Consider the following 21917-nt stretch of genomic DNA (forward strand, 5'->3'; position numbering starts at 1 on the left):
CCCAGCAGCAGCACATCTCCACCTGCCTTCCCAAAGCATCTGAGAGCCTCAAAGCTTCATCCTCCCCAATCCAGCCCCAGGTTCCTTGCACCACACCACACCGGGGACTGTTTTCCCATGGGGATGGAGCCCACAGCTCTCCCAAACCCGGGGAGCATCCCTCTGTGGGCACCGCACTCCCCAAGCCACGAAAAATCCTCCGCTTCCCTCTCCTCCGCACAGACACGTCCCTCCTGCTGTAATGCGGTGGGTATTTATTATGCTGATTCCTCAGAAAGCGAAGGCTTAACTGCAAATTACAATCAATAGCCCAAATCCCCAAGGGGCAGGTTCATCATTTAAGCAGGCAGCAAGCAGAGGAATTCTAAACGATTTGCCAGCCATAAATCCCTCCTCTCTGCTGGCTCCCCAGCCAGCACCGCACGGCGCACGGTGCCGGGTTGGGGTGACCCTTGTCAGCGTTTGAAACAATTAAGCTGTCGCTGCGGATCGTGACTCTTATAAACAGCCCTGAGCGGCGCTTTGAGATGTCAGCGTGATGGGGCGAGGGAAGCGAGCCCGCCGCAGTAACTGTCTCTCATTGAATTAAATGAATGTATTTGGAGTCAGAGGCTCTTTTTATTACTTTGCAAACGATTCCTGGCTAAATTAAATTATAAAAAAGAGTGTTCAGCCAATCAAACCTGCTTGATTGCCTGGAACAGGCATTTTAAACGAAGCACGCCTGGGGCCGCCGCAGTTTCCAGGCTGAGATGGAAGGCGGCCGATGGGCTGTGTCGCAGCCCATCCACCCGCTTCACACCCGCAGCGATGGCTCCGCAAGCAGAACCAACAGACTCACGGAATACCAGGTTGGAAAGGACCACGAGTATTGTGTGGCCCACAAGATAAAGCGGGCTCGGGGCAGGATCCCTCTGGGATCGGGGGACGATGCTGATGGAGACGGCGACAGCTGAAGAAGCAGATAAACAGCAGGGGCTGCGGTGCCCAAGAGCAGATCCCCAGCCAGGCTGCTGAGGGCGGCTTTCTCTGAGCATCGTCCATCAGAGAAAATGCAGCAGGTTCTGCTCTTTGAGGGGTCAAACCCACAGCTCCCGCCTGCAACCGCACTCCATCCCCCTGGAGAGACAAAATTCTCCAATATCACTCAGCAAGAAGGCTCTGAGCCCATCTTGCTTCATTAACTCCCCTGCAGAACTAACGAGGGGTCTGACCAACTCCAAAAACCTCAGGAAGCTCCAGTTCAACCCTAACACTGCGGTAGATTTCCACACCCCCTCCCACCCTTAGGACCTTGATTTCTCAGGATTCAGAGAGATCTTCAGGCAAACCTGCTCCTACACCAAACTGCAGCGTTTGCAGCTTTTAACGTTCGTGCAGAACAATTAGGGAAGCTGTCTGGAAGAATGAACACTGCAATTAAACGCAAGCGTTGTCAAATACATCTATAAATTTGCTACTCTCACTAAAAAAAGAAGTTAGCTTTTTCTGGTTTAACTATTTTACTTCATCCCCATTCCAAATTTAATCGCGTTCATTTTGAACAGGATAAAATGCCCCATTTCCTAAATGAAGAGTAAGGCTAATTAGACAGAGGGTTTTTTAACGATGGCACGCTAGACTAGTCAATTAGAAACACACACACACTGAGAGGCAGGCGCTAACTAACCAAGGACACGTTTCAGCAGGTAATACTGTGCATTGCAGCCTCACACAAGCACCAACCGTTTCCCAGCCCCACACACGACCTGGCCTGAGGATGCAGCCCGGTCAGCACTTGTGGCTGCTCTGGGGCTTGGGAGGCTCTGGGGTTTGGAGTGAAAAAGTCAGAAAACCGGGGACAAAATGAAAGCAAAAGAACTGTTTGTGCAGGCAGCTCTGCCTGTGCAACCTTCAGAGGAAATTTAAAGGGTAAGTTAATGTGCTGGAACGCCATCTCAACCGATTCACGCAGAGAAGCGCCCGATTTCTCCAGCCACCTCAGCCAGAATGCAGCTAATTTGGAGCTCGTTCTCCGCTCGCTGCCACCGCGGTCGGGATTCGCTCTGCTCTCAGCTGCGAACAAAGCCAGGGACAGGGAAGGGAACTTTCAGAGTTCAAAGTCACCTTCCTAGCTTGGGTGTTGTGTACAATATCCATTTCCCATCACACCTCATCAAGTCCCCTCCACCCTCAGAGGCCTCTTGCAGCCGCTACACAATCTCTTCCCTCCTACAATCTCCTGCGAAAGCATCCAGGATTCCTCAGGTGGCCGAAGATAAAAAAAGAGTTAGAAAATACAGTGAACCATCTACTCACTGCAGGCAGACACCTACAGTTCACATGAAATAGCAACTTTTATTTTCTCAAATAAAATAATCCTTCCATTTCTGCTCGATTGGTTTAGGAGGGGTGGGGAGGAGCACGCAGGAGGGAAGGAGCTCTGCTCAGACAAGTTTGCCATCAGACCTGTCCTCACAGTTCAGAATCCACAACAGACCGAAGCCTTTTTCAATGAAAGAAAATAAAAGCTATTGGCAACTCTTGATCCCAGAAGGAAAGAGCTGTTCTCTATCAGGCACTCTTAATCGTTTAATGTCAGTATTCAATGAAAAATCCCAGATTTCTGACGAAAAATACCCAGACAAGTAACAATGTTTAACAGGGCTGGGTAAAACCCACAGTGTGGGATGGTACTTGCAGTGGTTACTGGAATTTAGGGGCATGACTGAGAAAGAAGCAGATCCCCAGAAACGCTCTTGGGGACTAACAGGCAGGACAAGAGCAAAAGAAGAAACTCCCAAGGGAGCTCCTTGACAAGCGATACACCAGAAGTGAATCCTCGCTGCAGCCTCTGGCTCCCCCATCGTACCCTGCTGCAGTGTGGCCAGATGAATCATTCATTAAGAAAGTTTCATTTCTCGTTTCTCTCAGTGCCAGTCGGACCAGGTTGTCCTACAAACCTACTGCAGAGCTAAGGAGAGGCACAGGGTGCCAGGGTTTAATGTTAATTGAGGTGGGACCATTATAAATTCAGCAGGGTTGTCTCAGACGCAGAGACTGAAGTCTCCAATGGTGAAAGCTGCAGAGACAACGTGGCCAGTAAGTAGGGGAGGGAGAATGTTCTGTTTCAGACCAAGGCTTAAATTAAGTGAACAGATAAGCAGCAAAGCCTCAGGAATGTTCTCTCAGCCCTGGCTTCCCTGTGCCAAAGCACAAACCCATAAACTTCCCACCGGTTAAGCCACTGGTGGGTTAACACATGGATCCATGCGCAAATCCTACTGGGGCAGGACATTGCTGGCTGGGAGAACTGTGTCCTAGAACTGGCTTGCTTTTTTTTTTTCCTATTAAGAAACATTACTTTACCCAAAATGCTGCAAGATGGAAACCCATCTTTCCCCTCCCCACCTGCAAGTACAGCAGCCTCATTTTCTGCCTTTCTCCAAGAGAAGGAGCTTCACAGAAGCTTTCCTCGCTGTAGAACACATCTCCCTTTTTCTTTTTTTTATTTTTGTTTTGTTTTGTTTTGCTTTTACGTGGTCAGTTCCAATTCTAGTGACGAAAGACAAGGCCAGGCACCAGCAAAGACGGTTACTTCTTTACGATCTGAATGACATCTTCATGCTCCATCATATGGGTTAAGCCCACCCTTTGAGGGCTGTATTTTGTGCTTGTCCCCTTCAAAACAAAAGGAGGAGAAGGTTTAGAAGACCAGTCAGAGACACAGGAGGACAGAGGTTGCATTTGTTGTTACACACTTACCCACACCAAGGCATATTTGAACTGGCTGGCTAATGATCTGTGAATCCGATGGCACTGCAAGACAGACAGCATGTGAGGCAGTTCAATGACATGACTTAGCGAACAATTACCTCAATATCCGGGAACTAGAAGCAACTTGGGTCTGTCAGAAATTACACTGGTGACTTTAGGAGCCAGTTAACAGCACTTGAAAGAACACAGAGCAGATACAGAGCAATCAGCAGGCCACACAGAGCCCATTTCACTGCTTCTGGGTGCGTTTTCACTGGACTGCACTAAGGATTTATTTTTTTTTAAACTTTCATAGCAGTTAGGAAAGAAACCTGAGGCAGATGGAACGAGTAAAGGTAACAAAATGAAAAGCCCAGGTAAACACTGGCATATCCTGAGTTTTATGAAGCACAAATCCCAGCAGGCTCCAGGAGGAACCTGCCTTCTACAGACAAGGAAATGTAAAAGATGCAGAGAAATTACCACGTGCTCCACAGAGGCCCCTTTCCGTAGAATGATGGCATCTGTAAAGTCTGGTCTCTCTGTGGAAAAGCAGAAGAGGGTGAAAAAGAAGCATCAAGTGTGTTGTAACACACTGACACCATCTCCCACTGCCTTGTGCTTACAGCCCCCAAATTCCTCCCCCCGTTACACTTGCCAGCTCCCAGACAGAACAGGTGTCTGGGTACCTGAAAGCATCAAACCAGTTCTGTAGGAAATCCAGTGCCCAGAAGTCCAGTTACCCATGCCAGACAGTCAACAGCTTCCTCACTATTCACCTGCTCCAACTCCATTCCAAACACTTGACTCAGGAGAAGCAAAAGCACCCAAGTAAAAACACACCTGCCCAAGTAAAACCAAACCACTCTGCAGTTTTCTGTAAAATCCCTAAAAATTTGTAGCTTAAGAAGCTCATAGAAAGTTATCTAATCTCCTCACATCCCCCCAAGTTCAGAGTCACAGCTGCTCACAACTGGGAGAAGCTGCAAGTGAATTCTAAAGCAAAAGGAGGATCAGAGCATGGGAATTGCCCAGCCCCTATGACAGAAACAGAAGATCTCTTCTGGGTGCAACGGGCTGAACAGCTGACCACAGAACGTGCATAATAAGGAAGAAAGCTGCAAACTTGCAAACTTTATCTCCTTATCTCATCACACAAAATCTTATGAAAATTCAGCTCTTCTAGTACAAAGAGAATAGGAGGGCTGTGGTGGGATATATGCACGGCTGGATCAGAAAGCAACTCCCAAGAGCTGAAAGCTGATTAGGGAGAGCATAATTGCAGCATTTCCAAGAAACAAGAGATCACTGACTGCCAGGCGCCCAAGTCCCGCTGGCAGCCTTTCTGCCTTTGATGAGCAGCCGCCCTTTGTGTCTTTCAAATCTTCTGTTCAGCGAATGGTCACTTACGTCCTCGCTTCTTGGTGTAGATGCAGGTAAGCGCCAGGTACTCCCAGAGCTTCTCCAGCAAGTAATCCAGGTTCAGCTTCATGCCACAGCTGCAAAACACCAGGAACATCTCCATGTTTACTGCTGCTGTGATTTAGAGATCCAGAAGAACAAAGTGAAACATCTTATTGAAGTGCGAGGGAACAAGGGGAAAAGCCTTTAATGAGACCAGCAAAGGAAAAACAAAAAGCGAAATAAATATGGCTTTCAGAAGGGCAGCTTTGAAGTAGTGAAGCCCTAGTCAGATATATCAGCACTTCTAAAGAAACAAGCTGGACTGGCTTAGTCTGGCCTGCAGACAGTGTGGGGAAGCCAAGCGGCCTCTGCAGGGGAAGGAACCCTGGAAAAAGCTGCACAGCGGCTCCGCTTCTCATCCCAGCAGCTGCAGGCAGCCCTGGGAGAAGCCCCTTCTTGGGAGAAGCTGGAGGAAGAGGTAGGAAATGAGCCACCGCACCATTCAGGCCAGGACATCAGGCAGCTCGACAGGCTCCTACCTGATTACAACGCTGTGGGGTCTCCGAGCAAGACGATCCACTTCCTCCATAGATATCTGGTCAATCTTGTTATAAACCTAAGTCAAAGGGAAAAACAAGACACCCTTTAGGAAGTTGTCAGCAACACTGCGAGGAAGTTAAGACATGTAATGTAGATATAACAAAGCAATTCCAGTGTCTGAAATGGAAACTCAGATCCTGTCAGCCAGAGGCTCTTGGTAAGACTAACTGTTAAAATTCTGAAGCCTAAATTTAAGTTTGGGCTTTTTAAAAGTTCTCAATTTGCAACACGTTCTCCAGTATCTTCGATCTCACTGTAGATGCAGTTGCTATCAAACAGAGCCATTAAGTGACCTCTGGCACAAGGGACCAGCAGTGAAAACCCCCGTGCAGAGGTGGAGGCGGCAGGGGAACCAAAGGGAGCAAACCCCACGTCACCAGGACAGGCAGCTCGAGCTGCAGCAGCCACCAGAGGGCACAGGGAACACACAGACATGCAAAGCTGGTAAAAAGCTCCCTGTTGAGCTGCACTTTCCACCTCTTAAACCCCAAATCGTTTCTAAAGGAACCAGGAAGCCTCAGTGTTGCCTTCAGCAGAGAATGGAGATGCTCAGTGTGGCAGAAGGCAGCTGTTCCCAAAATACTCACATAGAGGCACGGCATGTAGACCCTGTTGCCTACAATCACATCAATGAACTCATCAGGGGAACAATCCTCTCTGAAAAGGACCTCGGCGTTGAAGATTTCTGAGGTGAACGTTGTCAAGGCTCAAATCTCAACACATCTACGCATCAGTGTGAGCCCATGGACTCAGCTGGCTTGTGAAAGCCTGTTCTCAACTCAGCAAGCACCAAAGACACGGCAAGGCCATCCCACAGCAGGTACCACTCAACTCAAGAGCTGCTGATGGCTTAAGGGTCTCCCATCTCGGGAAAGGATACTGTATTCATGGAGGATGAGCTGCACCAGCTTCTCAGAGCACTGAGTCAATGTGACGGTTGAGTTGAAGGAGATACCTCCACCCTTCTTCGGCTGCAAGGAGGCAATAGAGCAACTTAAACAACAGCCTGCAAAATCCACAATCCCCCTTCAGTCTGTCCAATGTGGGGCAGCATGCAGCGACCTCAGCTTTGAGCAGGCAGTCAGACACAAGCCCAGGAAACCTCACCTTGAAGTAGATATTTGGTTTGCTTTTGTTCAGCCGGATTCCTACAGATTCCAGTTCTTTCTCCAGCAGGGCCCTGCAGGGACACTGTATGTTACGACCATGAGACTGAGCACAGGCAGGTGACAGACCTTTCCTTTTTAATTATTGTATTCATACAGCTTTGTCATAAGCTTTTACTACAATCTAAACACCACAGCTAACTCAGGGCAGAGTCTGTGGTAGAAATCTGGGTGGACATCTCCATCTGTAGAGCTCTGTAAATGCTGCTCCCAGTCAGCTAGTGTGATTCTAATGGAGCATGGCCTCCACCTCACACTCAACAGCTTAAATACTGGTTCCCCAACAGGACACACAGGCAGCTGGCATGTTTTCTGTGTCCACCACCTCACAGCTGCACATGCCCCAAGGACACACTCACCTCTGTACTTCACCCTTTGTGGCATCCAGCATCATAATGACGACATCTGCTGTCCTGGCCACAGCGATCACCTGCCGGCCTCTGCCCTTCCCTGAGAAGAGAGGACATGGTTGTACATCAGGAAGATGAAACAGCTATGAGCTCTGCGACAGGTGGGGACTCCTGCCCTGCACAGCAGCTTGGAAGCAAAGAAAAAGATCCCTCAGTGCCATTCTGGGTGCAGTCAGCTGCTGGGAGTGTATCTGGTCCATTCACACTGTCTCATGTCCAGCACAAGTCCCAACAAATACTCTTTGCTGCTGCTCCTGCATCACAGGTGACATGAACTAGTGTGTGTAAAGCTTTCTGAGTACAGCTGCATGGATGGAAATGACACCTCTGTCAGCAGAACACACGTGTACAACTACAGCAATGCCAGGTAGCAGAGACAGGTCACCCAGAACAGCGATGTGAACCCGGGCTGCTCTGCAGAGCGGTCACCTACACCTTCTGGTCAAAAAGGAGACAGAATTTATTAACCAGGCTGTGCTACTCCAAGAAGAGGCCATTAGGAGATTTGCCAAAGTTTCCTAAGGCAACTTCTGACATGATTTTTCTAAGCTTCATAAGGCATCTTCAGGCATGAGCAGCCAATCAGGACATATGACGAAGCAGAGGGACAAAGTCAACAGCTCTTCCCAGAATCAGGAGTCAGTGGAGGACTGGCAGGAACTCAGGAAATTGGCCAAAAGAGGTTACTGTTTAGCTGTAATTTCCCTCTCTGCCTCTCTAGCATCTTTCTTTAGATTTCCTCTGTACCAGAAAACAGATGAGCAAGATAACACTCACGCAAGAAGGTGAGAAGTGACTGGCTTGCTTTGGTTCCCACCTCCAGAAAAGCATCTTTCTGCTACATATAGAACCTTATGTGGGCTCAGGGATGAGAATCGTGCCTCACATAAGATCAAGGACTCTAAAATTTGGAAAGCCAACGTGGGAATTATTGGCCCAGGAAATCTGCTAATGTTTGAGACACCCAGGTACACTACTGAGGGCAAGTCCCTAATTTATAAGAAATCAGAGATGAGCCAACCTTGTGCTGCTCCTTCGATGATTCCAGGCAGATCCAGCAGCTGAATGTTGGCTCCTTTGTACTGAAAAGGAAACAGAAGGATGGAAAGTTGAAAGCCTGGTGTAGGGAACTCACGTTGCCTTGAAAACCCTAAGCAGGTGCTGGAGTCGAAAGCCAGCAGAGAGTGGAACGGAATGAACCTGACAGAGCAGGAGAAGTTCGCACAAAGCCGATGGCTGTTTTGTTGAGGGAACCTCCAGAGTGTTTCCTATGAAGCTGCACTTATAGAATCATAAAATTGTTTTGGTTGAAAAGACCGTCAAGATCATCGAGTCCAACTGTTCCCCCACCCCTGGTGCTGCCCCATGTCCCTGAGAACCTCATCTCAGCATCTGCTCAACCCCCCCAGGGATGGTGACTCTACCACTACCCTGGGCACCCTGTTCCAATGCCCCACAGCCCCTTCCAGGAAGAAACTGTTCCCAAGATCCAACCTCAACCTCCTCTGGCGCAACTTGAGGCCGTTTCCTCTGGTCCTGGCGCTTGTTCCTGGGGAGCAGAGCCCGACCCCCCTGGCTCCAAGCTCCTTTCAGGCAGTTCAGAGATCAGAAGGTCTCCCCTCAGCTCCTGTTCTCCAGCTGAACACCCCAGGTCCCTCAGTCGCTCCCATCACACTTGTGCTCCAGCTCCTTCCCCAGCTCCGTTGCCCTTCAACACCACACACTGCAGCTCATTATTAGGTCCTGACCTCCTCAAGCACCACACAATTGCAGTTTGACAAAGCAGAGTACAAGCGCAGCGTTATCCTGAATTGATGGAAAGGGAAAACAATTTCCTAGTCTAATGAGAAAGCACTGCAACAAGCAAGTGCCACCACCTCTTACCGAGATGGATCAGAACTATTCAGCTGTGCTGCAGGTCTTACAGCTCCAGGAAATAACGGGAGACTTTCATCCATTGGATCTGCAGGGGCGTGAGCTTTCAAGCTCTCGTTGCAGTGACGTCCTTGGTAACGGCTTCAGTGAAGGGCAGCTCAAGGCTGGGTTTGGATGACTTACAATATCAGTGTTCGTTTTAAAACCATTACAGTTATTTTCATCATTTAACTCTGCTTTCAATTCTAACCCGAATTTCCTCATTACTCTTCCACACTTTTCAGTTTGATGCCCTTTATCACTTGCTTTACTGATGGATGTTCAGGTCACCACTAATAAAACTCCTCAAGGACAGGAGTAGTTGTATTTTTCTTTCCAAATTGATCACAGTACAGATTGCCTCTTTTAAAGCTTCATTAAAAACAAATCTGTCAAGGTTTCCAGCCATCTGGTCAATGGCGCCAATAGCGGTTATAAAAAATCCAGTGGAGAATTGTCGGATTGCTCTGGTCAGTCACAAGGCAGCGCATGAAACCCCGATCGGGCAGTAAATCCTGAGGAGTTCTGTGCCTGGGGAAGTGCTAAATCAGCACCACAAGTCACAGAAGACCTGATCCCTCAAGGACTCAAGGCCTCCTAAAGCTTAAAGTAGAAATCAGCAGAGACCTTTGGATTTCACCATTTCTTAGTGGTGGCACAAGCATAACTGGTATAAACAAACTCATTTACAAGTCTGGACTTCTTATCACCACTGCAACGAAAAGAGGAGAATCCCACTTACTTCTATGACGCCCGGGATACATGTCAGGGTTGTGAACTCGTAAGACGCAGCTTCGCTGGCAGTTGAGGTCATTAAACTCAAGAACGTGGACTGAAATGCAAGAAATCAGCATCACTAGGGATACACAAAGGGAAACATCAGTAAATGTTCAACAAAATAAGTGACACCAAAGCATCCTCAGCTTTTAGAGGTTGTGTTGTGGCTGCTGCAGGCACAGGGACTGAGGCAGCAATGGGACAGCCAGCGCTTTCTCTGAACCATGGTAAATCCTGGACTCTCACCCATTTTCTCAGCAGTGCTGTGGCTGGACAAGACTGATTTCAGGCTGTTACCACAGCGCACCGCACGTAGGACAAACAAGCGTCTTCCCTGGCTCTAACTTTCCGCTCTCAGCACATAATCACTCTCTGTTACCGCATCGCAAGAGGTGAAAGACAAAGGGGAGACAGAGATCTGCTTTACAGCCACTGCTGAGCACAGACTGGAAGCACCAGACACCACGCGGTTACCGCAGACACTCACTGACCTTACCCACGGAAGGAAAACCGATCAGCGCCACCCGGGCATCTCCAGATTTCATCACATCGAAGCCTTCTCCTTTAGCGGCTGAGGATTTGGAAGGTTCTAGCAACTGAGCTCTGTATTTTGCAAGCTTTGCCTTCAGCAAGCCGAGGTGGTACTCAGTGGCTGGAATAACACAAACACCACAACTGGTTGACAGAAAGTTGCTGATAATTTACTTCTAGAAATAAGAAAGTTCCTAAAAAGAAACACTGTGGGTCTCAGTCAATGTCTTCACCACCACTACTCATTAGCTGCTCCCCAGCTATTCTGTAACCTTTCGAAATATCAGGCTTTGAGAGCACATCTTCTAATAACCCACACACAGAGTCAGACTTGAGGGAAATGGGCAAAAACATTCCTAAGGAAAAGGAGCAAAACCAGAGGGAGAGCAAGGGCAGGAATGAGCAGGTGGAGGGAACCAGAGATCACAGGGGGAACAGCCACTCATGGGCCAAGGTACCTCCTCACCCCACCACATTCAGTGCTTCAAAAATGCAGGAACTTTAATCCTCCTGCTCTTGTCAAGTATAAAGACACGTTTAACTTGGAGCTCACATGCATGGAAGTACTTTACTGGATTATTCTTAGATCGGATATTAGGAAAAAATTCTTCATGGAAAGGGCTGTGGGGCATTGGAACAGGCTGCCCAGGGCAGTGGTGGAGTCACCATCCCTGGAGGGGTTTAAAAGGCCTTTAGACGAGGTTCTCAGGGACATGGGTTAATGCTGGAGTTGGATTATGGTTGGATTCGATGATCCTGAGGGTCTCTTTCAATTGAAATAACTCTATGACTCTAAAGAGGGGAGGGGGGGCAGCCCCCGCACCCCCACCCGCCTCAGGACTCACCCTCTTCCCCAAACCCCCCAGTCACCCCCATCCAGCCCCTCGTACCCCCCACAATCCCCCACATCCCGCCTCCCCCCGGCCCGGCCCCTCAGCTCTTCCCCTCAGCACCCCCACCCCTCACACCCCTGCACCCCCCTGTCCCCTCACCTTTGTTTTTCTGCGTGCGGGCGATCTCCTTCTCGATCTCCGAGATCTTCTCCAGGATGCCCATGGCGGGGCCGGGCCGGGCCCGTCCGGCTGCCCAGGCCCCGCACGCCGCTCGCCGGAAGCGCCGCCGGCCCGTCCGTCCCGCTCAAGCGTCCGGCCTTGTGCAGCCGCCGCCTCGCTCCGGCCGCCTCCCGCGACTCGTACCTCGGGTTCCGCCCGCCGCCTCCGCTGGACACGGTGCGGGGCACACGGGGTCCCCGGGGAGCGGGGCTGAGGAGAGGGCGAGCGGGAGCTGCTCGCAGGGAACGGGCTGAGGAACCAGGCGGGCTTCATAGCAGAACCCTCTGCGCAGGACTCAGCCCCTCCTGCTCTTCTAATTATGGCCAGATCCTGCATTTCATAGAATCACTTTGGTTGGAAAAGACCCTCAAAATCATCGAGTCCAACCGTTCCCCCACCCCTGGCACCGACCCACGTCCCTGAGAACCTCATCTACGTGAGCCCTATCCGGGAACAAATTGTTCCCCAGATCCAACCTCAACCTCCCCCAGCGCAACTTGAGGCCGTTTCCTCTGCTCCTGGCACTTGTTCCTGGGGAGCAGAGCCCGACCCCCCTGGCTCCAAGCTCCTTTCAGGCAGTTCAGAGATCAGAAGGTCTCCCCTCAGCTCCTGCTCTCCAGCTGAACCCCCCAGGTCCCTCAGCCGCTCCCATCACACTTGTGCTCCAGCTCCGTTCCCTCCTCTCAACTCGCTCCAGCACCTCAAGGGCTTTCTTGTCCTGAGGGACCCAAAACTGACCCCAGGATTTATGGCAATCAGCAGCTTATTGGATTCCTGGAGAAACCCTTGAGTGGGAGGATGAAGCACAGCTCTCCCCCAGCACCAAGAAACGCTTTGGTTGATAAACACAGACAGACACAGACCCCTGAAATACATTTCATCTTTAATTTGGACGTTGATCACTCGGCAAAACATCCCCTCGGCCCCGGCTCCCCCTGCCCCTGTGCAGCCACCATGGTTAAAAAGAGACATCGCAACTTCTTCCAAAACCAAATCCCCCATTTCCTACCTCTGCACCCCAAATCCTGCCCTGTTCTCTCAACACGCCACAACATACATAACAAGGCTCCTCAGCTCATCAAATGAGTCAAAGAAAAAGAAAATCAAAACGAAGGCTTTAAAGGAAGGAAGATCTCAACACCGACAGTCCTTCAAACCTCTCAGCTCGGGACCTGCTCTGCACCCACCACACATGTCCCACGGGGCGGTTTTGGATTTCAGCCGAAACTGGCTTCAGGATGGTGGGAAGGCAACAGGCAGAGAGCAGGACACTCCTTCCTCATCCTTCTCGCAACATATCACATCTCAGAGAAAAACTTCAGAGGTTTTTGGGGTAGTTCTACATATTAAACCACCCCAAGACCCTTCCTAACCCAGCCTCCGCCAACAACCACAGTGTTAATTCAACTAAATCACGTCAGAAACTCAAGTGTCTAGCCCTGGGGAGGGCAGCAAACTGGCATTGCCACTGAAATCGCACCCAGCCGGCTGTGGGGCGCTGTGAACAGCCAGCGGCAAGGGGTACCCGAGTCCACACAGCACCTGGGAGGAGGCTTCACCCCCACACTTGGTCACAGCAGAGCAGCACCACCGGCTTTCGCCGCTAAATCCAGGACGAGTCCCAGCACCAGCTGTGAGGAAACCCCGCTCCCCATCACCAAAGGGGACGAGTTTCTCCAAGAGGAGAAGAATAAAATGGGAATTCAGTTCCCAAATGCTCTGCTCGCAGCTGCTCTTTCCCCACACCTCTAATCGCTCTCCCACTCCTTTACAAATCCACCCACCGCGGCCAAGACAACGGCACAGGCTTCCTCCAACCCGGGGGGGCTCCTGCCAGCTCTGCCCCCGTTCTCCCGTGAGCAGGTCTCTCTCTGTTTGTGCTGGGGAAAAGGAAGGATCCGCGGCGAATGGCACGCGCGAGGCGGGCGCTTTCCGCATCATCTCCTGAGAAGAGCCCGGCCGCTTCTCCATCATGCAAGATCCCGACTTGGAATATAGAAAATGGGCTCATCGAGACCTGAATATTCTCATTAAGGCTTCAGCTGCTGCAGTAAACCAGACAGACGTGCTGCCAAAGGGAAGAAATTGAGTTAAAAAGAAGAAAACCCGAACCACCTTGGTGCCAGACACGCGGAGGCTTCGCTTTCCTCTCCCAGGCTCAAACCCGTCCTCAACACCCACCCGGCCATCGCAACACGCGCCTGCTTGGAGGGGGTTGCTTTTAAAACAGCCAAAAAAACACAAACTAAACTCTCTCAAAAGCCCCACAGGTGGGACTGTCACATTAAATACACAACCAAGGCCAACTTTTAAAATGTCTTTAAAAATAAAACAAACAACAAACCCACACGCGCATACACACACACACTTTGGCACACAAGCCTTAAGTTAAATCACTTGAAACATTTCAAAGTCAGAGGAGAGCTACTGGGGGGGTGTTTGTTGTTTTGCTTTGTTTTCTTTTCTTTTTTTCCTTGTAAAAAGGTACCAAGCAGAGGTGGTGGTGAAGCATGAAGAGCGAGTACAAATGCTGAGCAGCCGCAGAGCCGCCCCTGCAATGCCGCTCACCACTCGCACTCCCGTTACTTTCCCAAAGCGATTAGCTGATTACATACACAGATATAAAAACTAATGCGGACATTCCCGGTTTTCAATGTGAAAACAGTAAAATGTAATCGAGTACTTGTGCATTTGCCATAGGGTCCTTGGGAAAAGGAACCATAAAAATACTTTTATTAAAAGTTTTTTTTTTTCTTTTTTTTTTCTTTTTTTTTTTTTTCTCCTTTTTTACCCTTAAGTAAAGAGCAAATATACACCTATAAGCAGAGTTCAGATCCACTTTACTTGAGAGCCTGGAAGTCCATACATCAAATTAATTCCCAGTGGCGTATCCAGACATCGGAACAGTTCCCAGCTCCAAAGGGCTGGCGTTCCTGCAAGCTCTGCAGCTCCGGCTAAACCTTGTTAGCCAGTGCCAAGCAAAGACTCATTCAAGCCTCATCCATCTCAGCCAACACCCCCTCAAACAGCCCCTGCAGACTACTAAGAATAGAACCAGTTTTGAAGAGTGCAGGAGACCAGTTTCATTTCACCACCTGCTCCCTGCAAACCAGAAGCCCCTGCGGCCGAGCAGCGCTCTGCCACACAGAGCCTCATACACGGGAGCGTCAGAGCTGGTTATCTGGGCAACAAACCTGAATCCTGGCGATTTCAACCCATTATCAGACTGTAACAAGGAAAATACAAGCACCGAGCTTATATTTTCTTATTACTCAGAGGACAAACCACTGATTCCCAGCTACTAAGAAACAGCTTCCAGAGGAGAGCTGGGCAGAATTTCAGTGATAGAGAAACTAGCTGTGCAATAAGAAAGTGCATTTAAAGGTAGCTCAAAACCAGATTAAAGATCAAATCGCCACTCGACAGGAGGGAGAATCAAGCTCCAGCAGCCGCGCTCCTTGGGCTGGGTGGGTTAACGTTCAGGCTCTCTCTCTCTCACGAGTCCGAGGGGCAGGAGAGAAGCGTGCATTCCCATGCTGCGACGGGGACACAGTTCTCCTGGCAGGCCATGCTCTCCTGCCCACTTTGCGTCCGTGCGGTATCAGTTCTGGACAGGCTGTCACCGGAATTCGTAGATAGGAGCGCTGTGCTCAGGAACGTGAGTTAAATTCAATGACTGATACCTGGGAAAGAGGGAAAAGGGAGACAAGAGGGTTATGCAGAGCAGGAGACATCCCAGTGGTTGGCTCTTCTCTTCCCTCTTGGGGTCTTGGGGGTGTCCAGCACCCAACACCTGCCTACCCACAGTGCCAAAACCCTGGAAGGAGCCAGCATCGCTACTCATTCCCATTCTTTGAGCCACCGGCAGCCAGGCTGCATTCGGGTGGGCTGCCTGTGGTTTTTGGACAGCTTTTGAAGTTCAAAAACTTTCATGTTCAAACAGTGTTTGCTACAAGTGCAAATTACATTCAGGTCTTTCAAAGCTCAGCTCAAGGGGGTTTGTCTGAAAGCTTCCCAAGTACCTTCCCTCCCCCCCAGCATTTCCAGCCACCCTACAGATTCACTTGCCGCACGTGACAAATATCCAAGCCCGTCAGAGAGAAAAGATCTCTCCACAGCTACTTGTCAGATGGCTTTAACGAGAAACCAACCAATTAACTTTGACTGTTCCCTGTGTCTTGTAGCAGCACCCCAAGGACCTTGGACTACAAAGCACTGGCTTAACAAGATTTCTGCATAAAGGGAGCAACAGCCAACCTGTTACACGCGAGAAAGCACTCAGCTCCTTCTCAAAGGCCCCTCTGACATCCTCTGACAGACAAACTCAAAGTGGAATCACTGGGCAAAGCACCAACTGAGGGAGCACATGAGGCCAGGCTGCCTTAACGCACCTGTCCCCAGGGGAGGGCAGGATACACAGCTTCTGGAGGGATGTTTTTAGTGAACCACAGCCCGTGTCTGCCACCCAACATACCTCAGAGATGCACCTCTTGCCACACATGTCTCCAGACCTCGTATCTCCCCTGCGCCACATTGCCAGCCCAATTATCCCCAGCTGTGCAAAAAGAGCAGCGCTTTACAACCCACAAACAGGCTGCACCAGCCTGCTCTGGCCACACACGCCCTCCCTTCTGCCCCGCGGTCCAGCCTGAACCTCCTTTCCAGCCCAGAGAAGCATGTCCTGGACACTCTGAAGGCTGGGGACAAGCAGAAGAGGAGTCACCGCTTCATTTGAGGAGCCACACGTCAGCCCGCAGGAGGAAAGGAGCTTCCTTACCATTCTGAACTCCTATGGTAGTAATAGCCCTCTATAGATGCTGCTGACTTCTGGAAGCAGATGTAATAGAAACCAGCAAAGGAAGCACCACTGATGTCTTTGATAGTGTGATCTGGGACTAGGAACTGTTCCTGCACACAAAACACAGACTATATTTTAAAATGCTGGTCAAACGTTACCCTCCCATCTGAATCTGCACCCCTAAACTGAATACTATCCCCCATTAACAGGAAGGCATTCCCGGCTGAGCGCTCCCTGCGCTTGCAGCAGCCCAGACCAGAGACCAGTGTGTTCTTTCATCACCTGCTACTCTAGGAATCTCACAGGGAAGCAGACTACTGAGAACAGAACCAGTTTTGAAGAATGCAGGAGACCAGTTTCACTTCAGCACCTGCTCCCTGCAAACCAGAAGCCAATTGCAGGAATCAGAGCTGTCTGGTGATGAAAAGACAGCTCCAGGGAGACCTTATTGTAGCTTTTCAACGGGCTTATAAGGAAGATAGAAAGACCTTTAACATGGCCTGTAGTGATAGGACAATGGGTAATGATTTTAAACTAAAAGAGGGGAGCTTTAGATTAAATATAAGGAAGATATTATTTGCTATGAGGGTGGTGAGACACTGGAACAGGTTGCTCTGAGAAGCTGCAGATGCCCCATCCCCTGGAAGGGTTTGAGGTCAGGCTGGACAAGGCTTTAAGCAACGAGACATTCCTGCCCATGGCAGGGGAGGGGGATGTACCAGATGATCTGTAAAGGTGTCTTCCAACCCAGACCTTTCTGTGATTCTATGATTTCCTCCCATCACAGCTGCACAAAGAGGGAGGAATCGATCCAGGTGAAGAGCAGAGGTGCAGGCTGGCCAGTCTGCATCACACACAGGCCCCGCACAGGGACCAAATACACCAATTCTCTCATCCTCAGCAGCATCATCAAGCAAGATTTTCCTGTTGTGTTTTCAGCCGTGACTGCAGCCCTTAAGGACACAATTAGCTGGCTAGACAGGAGTCACACTGGAATTTGCAAGTGTGGTGGGTTACGAGGTTGGAAGGGTCAGACCTTTCATTAAACCAGCGTAGTTGGAAGAGACTTCAGGCACCACAAGCCTTTGTCAGTCACCTGTAAGGAGCTCATCAGAGAAGCAGACATAGGGAGTTTACCTTCCATCTCATGAAGACATAGTCCCCATTTTTCAGATCCTCATAATCGAAATCATCAGAGTTAAATGTTTTTGCATACTGGTAAAAAGCTTGGAACTTCCCCTGAAACAAAAAAGAAAGGAAGAAAAAAAAAATCAGGATGTTTATTTCAGGAGTAAAGCTCAGTAGTGCCAGCTGCTACTTAGGAGGGAAGAACTGCTACGGAACAGGGAATCCTCACCAAAGGGGCTGCTAAATGCACACCCCAGGACAAGCACAGGGGAACACAGAGGATTGCCAGACACCCAGGACCACATCCAGCTGGAAAAGCTCCTACACTTCCAGAAGAAGATATTCTGACAGAAACATAATAAACATCAAAGTCTGGTAAACAGCAGCGAAGGTCGAGGCGGGGAGGCAACCAGCTGGCTGCTGTGGCCCCGACCCAGCACACAGTGACAGACACACCCTGCCCTGAGCACAGGGCTGGGGCAACTGGGACACAGGTACCAACCAACCTGTCCACACCAAAGGGGCTCCTCTCCCCTTCTCCACCCCATTTTTGTGATAAGCCTTTAAAAAAAGGAGTGTGTTCTCCTAGGGGTACACAAGACGGGGATTGTTCCAGCTCCTTTCCAACCCCAGGGCTGGTAAGTGGAAAACAAGACACCTCCACCCTTCTCCTGGGTCAGAGCCAACAGCCTGCTGAAGGAACCTTGAGTTACAGAGATCCCAACACAGGAAAGGAGGGAGACACTCAAAACTAAGAACTGTCCAGGCCCTTTTGACAGCTCATGCACCGACACCCTCTGCACCTCATCTCTGAAACAGCTGCTCAGCCAGGGCTGCATCAGACCCACATCTGTCCCCCCAATTTACTTACCCAGTGTTTACGATCCACATCTTCGTCAGCATCCCATTTGCGCGTTAAGAAAGGGTGCTTTTTACTGATTATTTCCCCTTCAAAGAAAGTGGTGAGGGTTGGGTATTCCTAGGAGAGAAGAGAGACAAAGGGGAGGTCAGAAGATTCATCATCTAGAGACAGGAACTCAAAATGCAGAGAGAGGAGCACGTGCCCAGTGAAAAGCAGCATTTTGCAGGAAGAGCTCTGGATAATCTAAGGCTCCTGTCCCTTCAAGCAGCACGCTCTGCCCCACACCTCTCCAAAGCTGACTTGTACGCACATGCAGCCTCCACTCTCTTATCCTGGCTTCTTTCTGCCTCTCTCTTCACTTCAGGAGACCAGAAGGAGCCATGTCAGAGATGGACTGCAGGAAACTCCCAGCTGGACCATCCCAAGTACTCTTTACAGCCAGTGCCACTGCCCAGCGGACACCTGGCAGTTGCTGCAAAGCCCAAGGGCTGGATGAAGCCACCTCAGTGGGGTGGAGGTGCTTCTCCTCAGCTGTGCAGTGGCACCAAATTAAGAGAACACAAACAGGGAACAGTGGGCTCAGTTGAGGTGAGTGAGATCCTCAAAGGAAGGAAATGGCCTCAGGTTGCGCCAGGGGAGATTTAGGTTAGATATTATTAAACTATTTAGTGGTCAAATTTACTATATGCTCAATCTCTCCACTTCCTATTTCTGGTGGCAGCTTCTCCTATCCCACCAGGAAAAAAAAAAAAGCCTTTCCACAGCACCTTTTCCTGTTGTTTTGCAGTTAACACTCACCTCTGTAAGGCCTTTAATCTTCAAGTATCCACAGAGATAGGAGTTTTCCATATCCACATGCTAGAAAAGAGTGTAAAGTCCAACCATAAGCATATGCACGAAGGGACCCAGTTGACCCAAAGCAGTTTCTAACTCCTCTGAGGCCAATTTCAGCTTCAACTGCTACAGACTGCCCAGTTTATTGCCCAACACTCACACTGCAGCCCTTCCTCACGGCTGGGAACCACTCGGGAAGAACAATTACAGGTGCCCAGCTCACCTGTGACAGTTCCCACATCCCAGGCCTGACGACACCCCCCTCATTTCCAGCTCCATCACACTGAGGCAGCACCCCCTGCCCAGAGATCTCTCATGGGAAGCAACTCCCCCAATCCACCCAGAAGAAACCAGACTCAGTTTTCTCCATGTGAGAACACCACTGGTAGAATAGCCCACACCCCCAGCACCCACATTTCCCAGTCAACTGCTACCAGTGAACTGACATTCAGGTGAGAAAAAGCACCTATTTACTGGAGATAATTCAGGCTGGAGGAAGAAATTGTGGCCCTGAGCTTCACTAACAGCTTATTTAACAGGCCTGACCCACATCTCTCTAACATGCTGTCCGTACTCTCTGCCCAGGACCCAGCACCAGACAACATCTTGTGCATCTCAAAGAGGCCTCTCCTCAGTCTACCGATTTTGTGCAATCCTTCTTTTGAGTTACGGGGCTGCATCTCGCTGCGCAGAAGCTAGCAGGGGGCTGTGCCTGTTGTTCCAAGCACCTTTAAAATCAGGGGATTTTCCAAGCTTTCCAACCGCCGCCACCATCTCCAGATCAGTTTTCAAGGGGAGAAGCGAGTTATTTGGGGAAGCGCAAACATCATCTGTGAGAAGATGGATCTTCCCCACTTGTGATCAAAGAAAAGCGCCATTTCTCTGCACTCAGCAGCCACCTCTCCTCAGCTGACACGCGCAAAACAGCAGCATTTTTAGCACAAAGCCCCTGCGAGAAGGCAGTGTGCAGTGAAGCTGATCAGCCATGGGATGTCCCCAGCACAGCAAACAGTTCCAGGTACGCTCATGCTGCAGACAAGGGGAGGACTGCACGTGAAAACAGATGGCCTGGTTCAAACGCTACCCCATATGCTGACCCTGGGGCTCTGACGCTGCTCCACAACGCCAGGACACGCATTAAGCTCCATCACCATGGTCACTACGTGCTCAATCACGGTCCCCAAGATCCCGTGGGAACAAAGCTGTGACTCGCAGGATGCTCAGCGTGTATCAGACACCTGGCTTGCCCACGTACTAGTGACTCCACACCTCGCCAGGTCTGCCCAAAGCCATCGTGCCAATGCTTACGACTAAAAATAAAGCACACAGGGTGACAATGACTGCAGGGAGGAACGGGAAAGCCACACGAGCTGGCATCCCCATTCCTTGGCACAGCTGGGCACTACAGCTGTCTGGCTGCATTCCTGCCACAGACAAACCACAGAAATTTGCCCCAGGCTCCCTGCTCAGCCTGGGGGAGCCTCTGACACCCCAGGGATGGGGAATGCTGGGTCCCAGGTCCAGCCAGGGGACTGGGACCTGGATCCCTGCTGATCTCCAGCCAGGTCTGAAACACAGGCTGTCCCAAGGCAGGGACTTCCCAGGACAACACCCACTCTAAGCCGGGCTCTCAACCTTCTGCTCTGTGGCACAGGTGCATGGAGAGCCTGAAGGGAATGGGGAAGGAATCCTGGGTTATGAACCTTGCTCGGAATAAGGCAAAGATGTGGGGTGAAAGGATTGAGGGCAGTGGGGTCTCCTCAGGTTTCAAGGGGAAGGGAACAAGGAGGTGGCCCTGAGGGTAAAAGATCAGGGTCTTCTCCACTAATCCTGAAAGGAAAGGGAGGACACAGGGGGACAGAGATCCCTCCAGAAACTGGGGACTCACAGCCACTTCCAGGCTTGATGGCACCAGGGGAATCACAGGGAGGCACTATCAGGTGAGGGGAGCGGAGTGGGATGGACCATGGGCCTTTCCAGCCCCTCCCGAGGTCCCTGGTCCCACCTCAGTGGGGCTGAGGGGAACAGGGATGCTGGGACTAATGGAACGGGGACACCCCTCCTTAGTCACAGACCTCGCTGGGGTCGAGGGGCAGAAACTAAGGACACGGCAACATCTGCTTCTGAGGGAACTGGGGGAGCGCAGACACCGACCCGGGGCGGGCAGCAACGGGGGTGCGAGAGGAACTCGGGGCGAGGACGGTGGCAGCCAGGAGACCGGGAGGAAAGTCGCCCGGGCCTGAGGGGCCCGGGAGGGCCCAGGAGCGGCGGCCGCAGCCTGACGGGACCGGGGAGGCGGGACCGGCGAGCGCGGCCTGAGGAGCGCGGAGCCGCTCCGAGCCCGGGGGGAGGCGGCACCGGCGGGCCCCTCACCTGCATGACGACCTCCACCTCGTAGGCGTTGCCTTTGCTGCGCTGCTGCCCGCGGAACTTGGCGCCGCTGTAGAGCAGCGAGGTGGCCACGCCGGGCTGCGCCGTGTTGATGGGGGGCGGCGGCACCAGACTACTGGCGGCCGCTCCGGAGGGTGCCGAAGAGGCCGAACCCGCCGCCCCGCCAGCGCGGCACCGCTCGCTCCGCACCGGCATTTCGGGAGGGTCCCCGGGCGCCAGCGTGGCCGGGGCCGAGCGCGGCCGGGGGCGCCGCCCGCTCCGCTCCCGCACGGCGAGGCCGCCGCCTAGCTCAGGGCCTCCCGGCAGCGCCTCCGC

The 21917-nt window shown here is 51.1% G+C and overlaps 2 protein-coding genes across 2 annotated transcripts; both read right to left on the reverse strand.

Moving 5' to 3' along the window:
- Positions 1-2317: 2317 nt before the first annotated feature.
- Positions 2318-11679, reverse strand: DRG2 (developmentally regulated GTP binding protein 2). Its single transcript, XM_065851003.2, has 13 exons — positions 11530-11679; positions 10498-10658; positions 9972-10061; positions 8337-8397; positions 7265-7355; positions 6847-6919; positions 6620-6710; positions 6327-6424; positions 5679-5755; positions 5146-5234; positions 4219-4277; positions 3745-3798; positions 2318-3660 (listed from the first exon to the last, which is right to left on the reverse strand). The coding sequence occupies exons 1-13, from the start codon at positions 11591-11593 to the stop codon at positions 3574-3576; spliced, it is 1095 nt and encodes a 364-aa protein (XP_065707075.1). The 5' UTR covers positions 11594-11679; the 3' UTR covers positions 2318-3573.
- A 774-nt stretch (positions 11680-12453) lies between these two features.
- GID4 (GID complex subunit 4 homolog) lies at positions 12454-21894 on the reverse strand. The gene is made up of 6 exons (XM_065851021.2): positions 21585-21894; positions 19176-19235; positions 18387-18494; positions 17525-17626; positions 16367-16497; positions 12454-15272 (listed from the first exon to the last, which is right to left on the reverse strand). The coding sequence occupies exons 1-6, from the start codon at positions 21795-21797 to the stop codon at positions 15209-15211; spliced, it is 678 nt and encodes a 225-aa protein (XP_065707093.1). The 5' UTR covers positions 21798-21894; the 3' UTR covers positions 12454-15208.
- Positions 21895-21917: the final 23 nt, after the last annotated feature.

The sequence above is a fragment of the Patagioenas fasciata genome, chromosome 15 (assembly GCF_037038585.1).
Source record: "Patagioenas fasciata isolate bPatFas1 chromosome 15, bPatFas1.hap1, whole genome shotgun sequence".
In the NCBI taxonomy this organism is placed as follows: domain Eukaryota; kingdom Metazoa; phylum Chordata; class Aves; order Columbiformes; family Columbidae; genus Patagioenas; species Patagioenas fasciata.